Genomic DNA, 13,718 nt, shown 5'->3' on the forward strand with positions numbered 1-13,718 from the left:
AAGTGGCCTGAGTACTATCAGAGGCAGGGCAGTTGAGAGACAAGTACAGTTAAGGGGTAGGCACACAGTCTAGTCAGAGGAGGCAATCTTAAGTGGCTCTCTCTTTTCACATCACAGGGCCATCCCTGCTTGGGCCCATGCAGTGGTTGACATTAGAGGCCCTCACCCACCTACTCACTAGCTCTGCAGGCTCCCTGGCCCAGCCAGCAGTACACAGGGCTCTCAGCCCACCACTTGTTCTCCTAAGCTAGCTAGCCTAAAGCAGCCTGCAATAACAAACAGACTACACACTCCCTCAGCAGCTTCTCTCCCTCATCCAGCCACCCCATGCCTTGCAGAAAAGGTATATGCAGCCATGAATCCTTCAAAATGAAAAGCTTCATCAAATTTAATTCCCTCCTGGGGTGCCATCTCCCTAAACCCTCCCCAGTTCCACTAGGCTTCTCCCAGCTTTGAGCCTAATCACAATTACAGCCTTGTATCTGCAATAGGTAGTAAAGAACTCCACTTCCCAGCACTGGCCAAGCCTGACTGACCAGTTCTCCCTGGAGTCCACCTTATATAGCCCCAGGGACTGCCCCGTCTGACCCAAAGCAGTCTGGCCTTAAAGGCACAGTTCCCTTCATCTACTCTCATGCTAACTCTCTGATTCACTAGTAACAGCATTAGGGGTCTCCTTTTACACCAGTGGTTCTCCGTCTTTTTAGATTTGAGGCACCCCTTGATAGACTCAAGGCACCCCTCAGTAAATGCCAGCTCTTAGTTTCCCTGGGTATGTTTTTTTTTCACCATAGAAAAAAATAGCAGAATGATTCTTCTGTTGCAAAGAGCTCAGAAAACCCACAACAGATCAGAATGTTTTTAACACTACTGATTCCTATTTGAAATTTCTGGGTTTATTGTGTAAATCATGTTCACACACCTAGGGGTGTGTCTACATGTGTGTATTTACTGTGCAGTAACCAAAATTACTGTGCAGTACAGGCGCGCATCTACATATGCATGTCTGTACTGCACAGTAAATATGGCAACTTAGGCCAACTTGAGAGTAAATTTGACACCTGCATCATGCAAGTGTCAAACCTATGCTCGATTATTTATTGCACACTAACGCACATGTAGATGCATTACTGTGCATTAAGCGCATTAATGCAGTGTGGGGGGACTGATTTGGGATTAAATTTAGTCCCAAATCAGTCCATGCCCTGCATTAATGCGCTTTAATGCCTGCACATGTGGACACCTGAGTATTCCCACTTACTACACAGTAAATTTAAGCCATTGTAAATGCATGTGTAGACACACCCTAGCAGTAGCAACATTGAGTGGCACCTCACAGCACCCTCTCAGCCAGGATGCTGTGGCTTCAGTACAGCTAAGTAGGGGCTGAAATCCCTCTCCTAGATTGTGAGGCTAAAATGGATCATGATGGTGATCTAGTCCCAGGTTCTGCATGGATGTGCCCCTGGGTGGGGCAGGAGTGTTGGTTACACATAACACAGGCCACAGAACCTCACCCAGTAATTTCAGCATCCAAGCCATTGCTAAATTAACAGGCTTGCAACTCTGAAATCCATCTCCCCAGGGCTTGGGCCCTAGCCACAGAGCACATCTAAGCCACCCAGGTAGTGAGGTCAAGGCTCTCTGCAAAGCCAGCCACAACCTTGCCTGCAGGTTGGCCCTTGTCTGATCTCTGCAGAACAACAAACCAGTGGAAGAACAGTTTGGAGCCCTCTACCTGGGCTGCATGGAGTGCCTTGTTCCATCCTGTGAGATGCTGGGCATCCTCTGTTCCATAGCTAGAAGCTCAGAGCCTGCATAAACCCCCTCTGAAAAGTATCTGAAGCAAGGAGCTGGTGCTTCCCCTTGTTGCTAGCAGGCCCTGATGCCAACAAGGCTTGCAGAGAGGGGTATAAGGACCATGGAAGAGTGGGGCAAGAGAGCACAGCTTATAGGCGGGAAGTTGTTTGGTCCTTTTACCTGGTGAGAGGAAATACTGCTTTCGTACTGTATTACTGATCCCTTGTGCACTGGGAATGGGGTGCTGGGAGTTCCTGGCTGTGGGGTTAGTGCAAAGGCCTATGTGATACTGAGCACAAGTCAGCCACTCCCTTTCTGCCTGGTGGAGGCAACTAGCTGAGCTGACCTCCATTCCAAGGAAGCCCTTCAGGATTAACCAAAGCCCTAGCCCCACCCCCTGGGAACCCTGGTGACTTCTCAGTCTCCTTCCTTCCCTTCTTGTGCTTCTCTTTTGACTGAACTGTGAAAGGCACTGTGATTGCCCCCCACACAACCCTGTGGACCCCCTCCCAAAATCAGGGCTTCAGACCAGGATTTCCCAGAGACTTCTCAGCCACGAGCTGGCCCTGCTACTTCTGGGACCATATTCAAAGGGGGCGACAAAGTAAGAGAGAAGGGCCCAGGCCAAACTCCTGGATTCCCATAACCCTCAACATGTCAGAGGTCTAACTCCAATTCCAGCCCCAGTAGCAGTGGGCTGGGCCCAATTTTAGACAGAAGAGCAGGGAAGAAGGGCTAGTTTGCTAGGAATTGCATCATGGACACTAGTGTCCATGAGTGAACCCTACAGCCCAGCTCATGCACTGCCAATAGAGAAGGATATCTTCTCCCTTCCCTTCCCCCACCCTCCCCCCCAAAAAAAACAGTTTGGATGAATATGTGGAAGTTCTGCAGCTGAGCTAGGAAAGCTGATAAGGGGCAAAGGCAATGTTGGAGGAAAGGTGAAGGCCAATGGCATCTCCACTACTTGGGCGGCAAGTGTAGGTATTCCCGAAAAAGGAAGGAAAGGGCCAGATCCACAGATGGTGTAAACTGACCTGGCTCCAATGAGTTCACTGGAGATCCATTGACCTGAAAAGGGCAATGCTGATTTACACCAGCTGAGGATCTGGCCCAGCAGAGCCACCAAGGTCTGTCCCCACCTTCCCAGTGGATGGTTCTTTTCAACCACACTGTTACCGTTACCAATGTGCAGGGTCCTGATGGAGCATAGATTTACCCAGAGAAAGAAAAAAACAAAAACCCTGGGTCATGTGATGAGATGTGGTATATATCCAAGGTGTCTTCCCATCATGGGTGGTTTTGATGAAAGACTCTACATACCTTCATTAAGACAGTCCCCATGGTGTGAGCCATGTGCATGGGGAGTTGGGAAAAGCTGGCCAGTTGAAAGGGACTTGGTTTCAATCACAACAATGCGGATATGCTCAGTAAGGCCAGAGAGAGCTAGCAGATCATGGATCCACACCAGTAATCACCATGGAATTAACATTATGCCACCATGACAGTATCACATGCCATCACGGGACTGCAGGAGAGGTGACGGCGTGACCATGATGTGGGACACAAGAGTATTCTGGGTTTATGAAAATTAGCTACTCAAAGCAACGTGTTGGTATGAGGAAGGAGAAAACAGTACATTGAGGAGAATATAAATGCACCAGGGATGTACCGAGGTCTTGCCAGAGTCAGTGGTGGAAGTGTCCACTGACATCACAGAGACCAGGACACGGGCCCTAGCAAACATTGAGTTCAGTGCAATATTACTGGATTTCCATGCTGGGCCTCTGCAAAGTGGGTTTCCTTTCTCAGCAGCATTGTTGCAAGGAGAAAGGGACTTTTAATGTAAAAGACTGGAAAGACACTCGAACCAGCAGCAAGTAGCTGAAACATGTTGGCCTGAAACTTGTCAAGACCAATGCTCAAAATAACCAACTAGCCCTGTAACAATTAAACCCCCAGGAAAAGGGGAGAGAGAGATCCAAGCCTCTGGGTCCTTCCCAATGGGCACAAAATTACAGGCAAATTCTCCATGCCTCTCACTTGAGCACGTCAGTAAGGGGCAGCCCCTCAGTTCACCTGCCACTCAGGGCATGTGTGGGGGGATCCATCACTCCCTCCTCCCTGATGTCATCCAGAGAAACCAAACTGTGCAGTGAGAGCTGTGAAGGGACCCACGGAGAAGGGCAGATGATTCCTTCTGTCAGAAGCCACGCTGAACAGCTTTGCCTCCAGTGCCCAGACCAGAGTTGTTCCCAGCTGGTTCAAGCATCAAAAGGTATTGCAGATCCTATTCTTCCAGGGGACAGGGAGAAGGAGGAGGGGAAAAGAAACCCACTTAGAAACGAGGCAAGGCGGGAGAGGGAGAGGCGAGACTCGTGGTTCAGTCTGTCCTGTAGCTACTGAAGACTTGGAGGTATTTAGGGAGCCGTGTTGCTCCACGAGTTTTCATGCAGCATCCAAAAGGGGACCAGGGCATAGTAAGGAAGTTGGAAAGAGGAGTGAAGAGGAGCAGCCTCAGATCTTACTGTTCTCCAGGTGTGAATCAATGTGCTTTATCAACGCATCATCCGGGTAACCAATAGGGAAGGCCAGCTGGCACAGCGGGCAGCTTCGGATGTCAGAGTCCACCGTCTCCATCAGCAGCTGTGGGGCAAGAAAGGACCTTTTGGGTTAAAGGAGGGGCAGAGGCCTGGCTGAGGTAAATCAATTGATTTCCCCCAACAGGAGTCAAGCCCATTAGATCTGTGTGTCTTCCCCACCACCCCATGTACTGCAGCATAACTGAAAGGTCCCAAACAATGGAACCTCTGCCATTACCCTTGCAAAGCCACTCCACAGGCCTCCCCCTCAGCCAGCTTTGCTGGGATATTTTCACCCTAAATTTCCCTCTTGCTAGTCTCACCCTATTCCTCGGTATTAGGCGCTACCCTAAATCATCCTTCCCTGGCATCCTTCTGCAAATGTCACCTCCCTCCAGTCATCCCTCTGCCAAGCCTGCTAGGCTGAAGAAGCAGGCCTGGTGAACTTCCATGATGCAGGAATGGACTAGGTCACCGCTGTCCAACTTATTTGGCTCTGTGGGTCAGATCTGACCCATCAGGCTTCTTGCAGATCCACCTCCAGTGGTGGGGTGGTGGTTTGTGAACACAAATGCTGGAGCAGCTACACTGGCTTCAGACCCAGGGAGTGAATGACCATCTCTCACGCCTGATTTTCCCCTGCTGGTGATATGAATCAGCAGTGGCAACTGAAGACTCCAAATTCAGTGGTGGGCAAGGGGGCTCAGGGCGAACAACAGCCCCTGGGATCTGAGGCCACACCAACAAGACCCACAAGACACAATTTAACCTTTCATCAGCCATGTAGGGCCTGCAGGCTGCCAGCTGGACAGCCCTGGACTAGGCTGTGTTCCCCCAGCAAATGCCTGCAGATGGGGGTCCAAGAAGCAAAGGCTCAGATCCACATAGGGTTCCAAAGCCCTTAACATCCTTAGCTATGTGGAGCTCAGTTCTACAGCCTCATGTATAATCTTCATCACCAAGGCAACCAAACAGCTCACATACCCGGATCAGAGCAGGCTCCCTGCTCACCCCCTCCATGCTACAGGTTGGGGAACTGAGGCAAACCGCAATGAAGTGACTCCAGCCCAATCAGCAGAGCTCAGTGACAGAACCAGGAGCTGAACCCGCACCTGGCTCCATGTCTTAGCCTCTTCCTCCGCAGGGGGCTGTCTGGGTCCAAGATTTGGGTTTGGACCCAATACTGGGCATGAAAGGCCAGTCTCTTGCTCCCCAGGGCTCCAGGTTTGGTGCTTCAGGGGAACAGCTTGCAGTGGGGCTCAGGAGCAAAGAGGAGGTATGGCAGTGGGAGCAGAGGGATACAAGGGGGAGGAGGGGAGGCCAACTAGCGCTTACATTGATCGATGGCCAGGACTGCGCATGCTCAGCCCTGGAGTAGGAGGCAGCTGTCCGGTGTGCAGGGGGGTCGGGGATAGGGAAGCCAGCGCAGAACGAGGCGCAGCGGATAGCTCCAGCCTCGGGGCTGGGGGGGCTGGGGACGGCCCAGTCGTCTTCATCTGAGGACTGTTTCTCAAAGCGCAGGTGTTCCTCAAAGGCGTCTCTGGCACTCAGAGGGCCGCCGGCACCCCCGATGTAAACCTCGCCGTAGGGACGGTGCTTTGGTAGCGTGGAGGCCTCGGGCTGCAGCCACAGGGAGCGGTTCTGCTGATACATAGCAGCGTCGCTCACCTCCGAGTAGCTGCGGCGGCCTTGGAAACTGGCTTTGATGTGGTGGCTCGACGGCTTTGAGTACGCCAGATCCATCACGTTCCTTTCGCTGCCAGGTGGGGGCCTGTGCTGGGAAGCAGGCGATGGGCAGGACGGAGCTGGAGAACGACGCTGCTGGGCAGGGGACTGGCTGGGAGGGGGTGCCGGAGAGCGACGCTGCTGGGCAGGGGACTGGCTAGGGGGTGGCGCTGGCGAGCGACGTTGTTGGGCAGGGGACTGGCTGAGGGGGACTGGAGACCGCCGCTGCAGGGCAGGAGAGGGGCACTGAGGGACGGGGGACCGCCCCGGCTGAGCCGGAGAGGGGCACTGTGGTGCGGGAGAGCGGCGCTGCTGGGCAGGGGAGTGGCGCTGTGAGAGCGGAGAGTGCCTCTGGCCTGGAAAGCAATAGGGAAAAGACCTGGATCAACTGGAGAATGAATGACCCCCCTCCCCTGCTTCCCACAGGAGCCCAGACAGATGTGCCCACAGGGTGCAGGTCTGCCTGAGCCTTGCCTGGCTCCCTGGGGACAGGTTTCCTGTCAGGAAAAGGGCCTGCATGCCCCTTGAAAGCCACCTCCTTAAGACGCCCCCTTCAGGCCCTTGTTCTCCGTAAGGAAAATCCCCCCACTCCGGCCCTGCCAACCTGGCACCAGAGGACACCCTCTGTCCCTTTAAACTGTAAGCTCTGGGCCCTCTGGCCGAGGGGAAGGGTGCCAAGCCCCCTTTGGTGCCCTTTGGCCCCTGTTCGATGTCAGGCCCCCCAATCTCTGCACCCCTCTCCTCACTATACACCCCGAATGACACCCCATCCCCTTGCAGTGGAGGCTGCACTCACCGCCGTTGATGGCCTGCTCTTGCAGCAGCGTCCTGAGGATCTGGCTCTGCAGGGAGCTGAGCTTTCTTAGCCGGCACAACTCCTCAGTCAGCTCAGTGTAGGCCAACGCCAGGTTCACCCTGACAGAATGAGATGGTACAGCATGAAGCAAATCACTTTTGAAAAGCCTCTGGCTTGGCATGAGGGGGGCTGCCCCCCAGCTCCACCAAGGCGCTGGCTCCTCTCACCTGTGAGGGTAGGCCTGGGCCACTGGGGTAGGGGGAAGACATGGCAAGGTGACATGCCCGGGGTGCTTCTCTGCACTTGGCCAGGCTGCTGAGCACAGCCATGAAGCAACAGGGGTGGGATGTGGAGAGCAGATCAGGAGCACAAGGGCAAGGGGGAACTGCAGTGGGACAATGTATCTGCATGGGCAGCTTTGCCTGGAGAAGGCTTATTTTGGTCAGTCCTTCCAGGCTCCCCCAGGGCACCTCAGGTTCTAGGGGTCTTGCTTTCCTTTGCCCCCATGCCCTTGGCTTGGATTCACCCTCTGAGCTCCCTTGGGTGCTCTGAGCCCCCCTCCCTAGCCACCTTGCAAGTTCTGAGCCTGGCTCTCAGCCCTGGTGTGAGCTCAGACCCAAACTTTCTACCCCTTGCCCCATGAGCACCCACTGCCTCCTGCTCATCTCACCCCAGATGACCCCAGCAGTCCCCACCTCTCCATCTTGCTCTGAGACAGCTGCAGATGGGTGCCACACTCACAAGGGCCAGGCTCCATCCTTCCTGGGGTGACATAAGCCCTGCACACCCTATTAGGGTCACAAACAGGCAACCTAGGCTGCCTGACTCCACAGACCTAGTGACAAAATCCCAAAGCCAATGCTTAAAAACCATGAAGGGGACTCGCCACTAGCTGCCTGCCAAACAGGGTCTATGCCATATGGTGCAATAGCTCCAACTATAACCAAGAAGAAATCTTCTCTGTCCTGCCCTTCTCCATGTGGGGCAGGGAGGGTTAATTTAGTGCCCAGAACAAAGGGGCTTGGAGCTGCTGCCATGATAGCCATATGAGTAATAAAGCCAGCTCTGATCTGCTCAGCTCTGGGACCTTTGTCCCTTTCCCCTTCAAGAACAGCATGAACACAGATAATCAGAATGAGGTTAGAACAAAGGTCTGACAACAGCTAGGCAACTGGTGGACAGAGACTGCTGCTCAACACACCAACAATACCGTCTTGCTCCCCCATCTGCCTGTATCCACCAGCTGTCTCCTGTACTGTACTGATGCTGTGGGCTCTTGGGGTGAGGACCCCATTTTGTTCTGGGCTTGCACAGCACCTAGCACAAGGAGGGCTGGGGCTGTCGGGTGTTCCTGAAGTACAAAATAAGTGCTAGGGTTGCATGTTGCTGTTAGATCAAAATAGCATTCAGGAATCTCAGCTCTTGAACAAGTAACCCATTGTTTTGGGTTGGGCTGTAGTTTCAAAAGAAAAAAAAAACAAAAAAATTGAAATAAAAAAGTTGAAGAAAACATCATTTCAGGCTGACCCATATATGTTTCATTCAACCCAAAATGAAATGTTTGGTTTCACTTTTGAGCTTTTAAAAACTTCTGCTTCTTTTTTTTTTTTTTACATCATAGAAATGTTGAAATGAAACATTTCCAATAAAATAAATCTAAATATCTCACTTTGCAATTGTGTGAATGAAACATTTTTGTTATATTAATGTTTCACAGCTCGCTTTTTCTTTCCAACTGAGTTGGTGAAATTGATACAAGTTTGCAAAATATCGCAGTCCACCAATATCGCCATTTTTCAGTGGTGTAAAAAAAAGCCAACCCCAAAGTAGAAAGTTTTGGTCCCCAAATCTGACCCATCTCTATTCAGAGATCAGTCAGTCCTCTCAGCCTGTTTTGCAGATGGGGGAAACTAAGGAAGTCGTGCAACTTGCCCCAGGCCACCCAGCGTGCCAAGAATGAACGCGGGAGTCCTGGCTCTACGAATAAACAACAACAACAACAATGCAAGAGACAGATGATGGCTCTTTTCTCCTGCCGGGCTCCTGTCCCATCAACGCCTTTCAAGCAGGCCTGACAAAGTTGTTAAATCTCGGAAGTCTCCTGGACTTCTGTGTCACCTTTAAAAAACATATTCTTTACCTTTATATGAAAGGAGAACCTGTCTCATGAGGTTACGGGGAGGACTGTCAGGCTGGGCATGTCCGTTGCAGTGAGAGCAGGCAAGTTAAGCTGAACAATTGTGACAGTGAGGGGACCTGGGAGCTGCCTCATGTAACAGCAGTCGACAGGTCTCCCCCTCCTTGGCTCTCGCCTGCCCCTCAGTGTGTTGCGAGTTGTTGTTTCATAAGAAGAAAAGACGCATTATTCATTCCTGCCCTCCCTCCCGCACAGCAGCAGGTTTTTCCTTCGCTCCCCAGTTCACTGGCCATTTCCCTCTGGGAGGGAGTGATTGGTTATGCTGCCGTACGGAGCAGGACGGAGGGAGGGTGAGGGGTGCAACAGGCAGTGAGATGAGGTGCCCTGAAAGGTCAGACAATGAAGGACTGTAATTGGTTTACAAACAACTGGCAAGACAGGCGCATGTAGGATGACCCCTTGTGTGCCCTGGAGGGCAGCAGACGGGAGCACAGTTCAGAGAGGATGAAGTACCTCCAGCCAGAGTCTGTGCTACAGGGCCAGACCTCCAGAGCTCCCCCATGCCCCATCACCTGCTAACTGCCCCTATTCTTCAGGGACAAGATAAGGGTGAAGGTTCATCTCAGCATAGTTCAATCCCTAGTTGCAATCTCTTGTGAACAGAGCTCTGGGAAATGCACAGTCTCGGGAAGGGATGGAGGGATGCACGTCAGGCCTTGCTGTTTCCTACAGGATGCAGGTCATATACAGTGTTGTCTCCCCACAGCCTGTATCCACCCAAAGGCACCTCCTGTCAAGCCTGTGGTCCCTCAGGACTGAGGAGGGGTTGGATCCAGCCACAGCTGTTGGAGCTAGGGCTTCTGTCTGCTGCTACTGAACCACATTCCCTGGCCACATCCTCTTGGCCAAGAAACCAAATGGCATCAGGTCTTATCCCTTCAGACTTCCAAGGGCTCCAGCAGGCACTGCGGATGGGGCCTGCACAGGCTCACTATGGCCCTAACCTCACTGCTGATAGTGACAGCTGCAGAGGCCTTGGTCAAATCACCTGACCGTTCAGGCTTGGTTTCCCCTCACTGTGAAATAAGGAGCCCCCATGGTTCCTCTCATTAGTCAAGGCAGCTTCAGATGGGGGAGCCAAGAGGCTTACCAAAGTCATGCAGCAAGTCACTGTCGGTGCTGGACAGTGCCCTACACATAACGCCACCTTCCCTCTGCATTTAGGGTGTCAGCACACTGCACAAGAACCAGTTACACATAGCAGGATGGGAACAGAGGAAATAGGTGCTTTGGAAGTTTACCATAAAGAGGCCATAGGCTGCATGTGACTAGAGGAGACTGGTGAACAGTTTCCCCATCTTTTTGGTGAAAGCTTCTTGCTTTCACCCAAAGATCTCAAAGCACTTCCCAGGATTATTATCTCTCCTTTAAAAATGGGGATACTGGAGCACAGAGAAGAGATGTGACTTGTCCAAAGGGGCAGTGGCAGAGGGGGAATAGCAGCCCCGTCTCCTGAGTCCCACCCCAATGCACTGTCTACTAGACTGTGCTGTACGGAAAGGCAAGGTGTGGTGGAGAGAACTTTTCCACCCAGGCTGAGCAAGGTCAGAGGCAGCCCCAGGGCATAACGTAGCCTTTGCACTTTGAGGCCCGTCTCTGAGGCCACATATTCACCTGTGTCCCCACCAATTTTTCACAGGTCCCGATACCAACGAGGAGCTTCTGCCATCAGGAATCTGTATTACCACTGTGTGAAACCCTGCCCTTCATTGCCAACCCTCCCCCTGGCCCTCCCCTTGCTGCCTTTCAAAAAATGAACCCAACGCCCTATTGCCTCGATCCCTGCTGAGGTGGACACAGTGCTAACAACAGCAGGTGAACTGGTCACAAAAGCCTGGTCTTGGTGCCTAACCTCCTTTCCTGCCTCAGCTTCTTCCCTACAAGATCAAAGAGTGTAAATCAACCGCAAACAGTGCATATTAAACAAGAGGCAGACCAGGCCTGGCAAAGCAGAGCCCCAAACCTGGCACCTTCCCGGCGGCTGCCTGGTGTGCCCAAGGCCGTGACATAACAGGCTGGCAGAGATCCAGGGCTCGAGCCACACAGTAAGGAGAAGCTGGCTTCACAAAGGCAAGCAGCTGAGCTTGCCCTCTTGTTCCAGTAAGGGGAGGGGAGAAAGGGGGTTGAGGGGGGTGGGGGTGTCTGTGGTGAAGGAGTTCTGTAAGGTTTATGTTTCTCAAGGCAGGAAAAGCGAGTGTTTCAAATAAAGAGTGGTTAAGAATACAGCGGGTGTGTGGGCTGCGAGTGGGTTTGGAAACATGCTAACAAGCGAAGGTTATTTTAGAAACAAAAGCAAAATAGAAAGAAAAATTATATATATCTCTATATACACATATATTTTCCCCACTGCCTAACCAAGGTGACCAGTATTTGGGGGGCCTCTGTAAGCAGAGGCGAGTCAGGAAAGGTCTTGTGGTTTGGTACCCCCACCCCAGGCGCCCACGTTGCGGCTGTCACACCTCTGGTGGATGATACTGAGAAGTCTTGTGAAGGGGTGGGGCAGGGTGGGGTGTCCCTGGAGCCCAATTTTTGCAGGGGGGGTGGCGATGGCCGAGCAATCCCCATGATGTGAGCTTTGCATGAGTGAGTGAGGCTCCTTTCTGATCCCTCCTGAGCTTGGGTCTGTGATGTTTTGGAGGCAGCTCTCAAAACGCTCACGTGGGAGGACGCTGAGCAGGACTAGGACCTGGCAGAGGTTGGAGGCTGTCCAAGAAACATCACCCCCGGTTCCTTTTAACTCCTCTGGTTCCTCACTCCCCCTCTCTCCAGAAGGGCTCTTCCCAGCTTTAGGCACACTCTTCCCTTCCTTCTAGAACCCTTCAGCCCAGCGCAGACTCTGATCTCCCTCAGCCACAGCCCCAAGTCAATCATGTGGCCAAAAGCTACTCTCCACTACCCCACACAGACCTAAGAGTTTCCCTGGGGTTGCAAGAGGCTATCTGATTGCAGAGTTTAGCCTTGGCTGTTACAGCAGGTCTGATTCCACTCTACATTCCCACATATCCCATCCTTTATAAATGCTTCTCACCTCAGCTGTGCCCCTGCTTTTGAGCTACCCTTTTTTTACCCTGGGCCTGTCTCCAAAAGGCACCAGGCACCGGCACATTTAGCTGAAGTCAGCGGAAAAGGCAGGGAGTTGGTTGCCTTCCTGACCCTCGTCCTGCACAGCGTTGAGTGCCTGAAGGTGCACATATGACTCAACACCTTGAGAAATCAGTATCTTCTGCACACATCAGGGCTTCATAAATAATACTATCACGTGCACAAAAAAAAAAATCCCCCTGCTCCCAGGCAAGGGCTGATGGCAGGTTTCCAGGGGCCTGAGAATGGTGATTTCACACAAGGATCATTTTTCCCACCCCAGGGCTAGACGGGCCTCAGCATCTCATCCATTCATGCATAATAAATCACTAGAGCATGGACACTTTTCTGAGAGAACAGGGCAAGGGGAGTTCCTAATATAAACTCCTAGGGGGGAGTTCCCGGCATCCTTCCAAAAACTACTGAGAAAGGGACTGAGTTCCCCTTTTTGAAGGTAGCTGTGGCAGCGTATGAGGTTTCTACAACCCACCTCATTTAGGATTTGTTCTAGCACCAATCAATTTGAGGCCTTTGATCACATGCAGAATTTTACAACACTGGCTGTCGGACATAGCCCCAAAGCACTCAGGGGCCCAGGCCAGAGCCCTGCGCCAGGTGGCAGCAGGCTACAGAGTTTGGGGTGGGGGGTCAGTCTTGTAGTTGGGACATTCAAGCGTGACATGGGTTCAATTGCTATTTGGCTTCCTGTGTGACCTTGGTTCAAGTATAAGAGTCAAAGTAAAATGAGGATCATAGAATCATAGGGCTGGAAGGGCCCTCAGAAAGCTGCCTGGTCCAGGCAGGACCATCCATGTCTACAGTAGCCAAGTGTTTGCTTAATCTGCCCTCAAAGACTTCCAATGGTGACTCCACAACCTCTTGGAGTAATCAGTTCCAGTGCTGCACCACCCCCAGAGCCAGAGAGTTCCTCGTAATATCCAACCTAACCTTCCCTTTAGGATGATTATAATTCTTGAGCTATCTTGGTCATGCACCTCTTACTAGCAATATGTACATCTCCTGGCACCTTTGGGACTTTAAGCATTCTTTAAGACAAATAAGGGCAGTGGGATTTCTGCCTGCAGGTTCTTGATTCTTGGTGTATTCCACAGCATGGGTTAGGTTGGGGCAGTGATTGAATAGTGGACCTGCAATGATTTCGATTTGTTTCAGTAACGGTGGGTTTTGACATACTTTTAACCCACCAGGTTCTGCCTTTAAGGCCCAGATTGTTCCAAGGCATTCAGTTCCCACCTAAGCACCCCAATCTTCCAAGAAACCCAGCTCCACACCTGTATTGCTGAGGGGGCATGAGCTGCAAATCCAAAGCAGTCCATGCATGCATACCAGCCCTTTTCCTCCGGTGCCCACCATGCTAACCAGAAGGCAAGCAGAAAGGAACTGCCAAAACCACAGAGCTGTACACACTGAGGTGGGAGACGCACAGTGCAGTGAATGCTGCTGAGGTGGGGAAGGGAACGGAGCATGCTCTTGAGCATCTCAGCAGAGTGAAAAACATGCCAGTCCCCCTCCACTG

The 13,718-nt window shown here is 52.1% G+C and overlaps 1 protein-coding gene across 2 annotated transcripts in view; it reads right to left on the reverse strand.

Annotated features, from left to right (window-relative positions):
- Window positions 1–783: 783 nt before the first annotated feature.
- TBKBP1 (TBK1 binding protein 1) overlaps window positions 784–13,718 on the reverse strand; it is a 52,752-nt gene continuing 39,817 nt past the window's right edge. For both annotated transcript variants that reach the window (XM_006037981.3, XM_025194466.1), the window contains exons 8-10: window positions 6,904–7,022; window positions 5,718–6,463; window positions 784–4,446 (exon numbers count right to left, since the gene is read on the reverse strand). In XM_006037981.3, the coding sequence (XP_006038043.1) occupies window positions 4,318–4,446; window positions 5,718–6,463; window positions 6,904–7,022 (994 nt within the window). In that variant the 3' untranslated portion in view covers window positions 784–4,317. The remainder of the gene's footprint in view (window positions 4,447–5,717; window positions 6,464–6,903; window positions 7,023–13,718) is intronic.

Source organism: Alligator sinensis, unplaced genomic scaffold, assembly GCF_000455745.1.
Source record: "Alligator sinensis unplaced genomic scaffold, ASM45574v1 scaffold2168_1, whole genome shotgun sequence".
NCBI classification, from domain to species: Eukaryota; Metazoa; Chordata; order Crocodylia; family Alligatoridae; genus Alligator; species Alligator sinensis.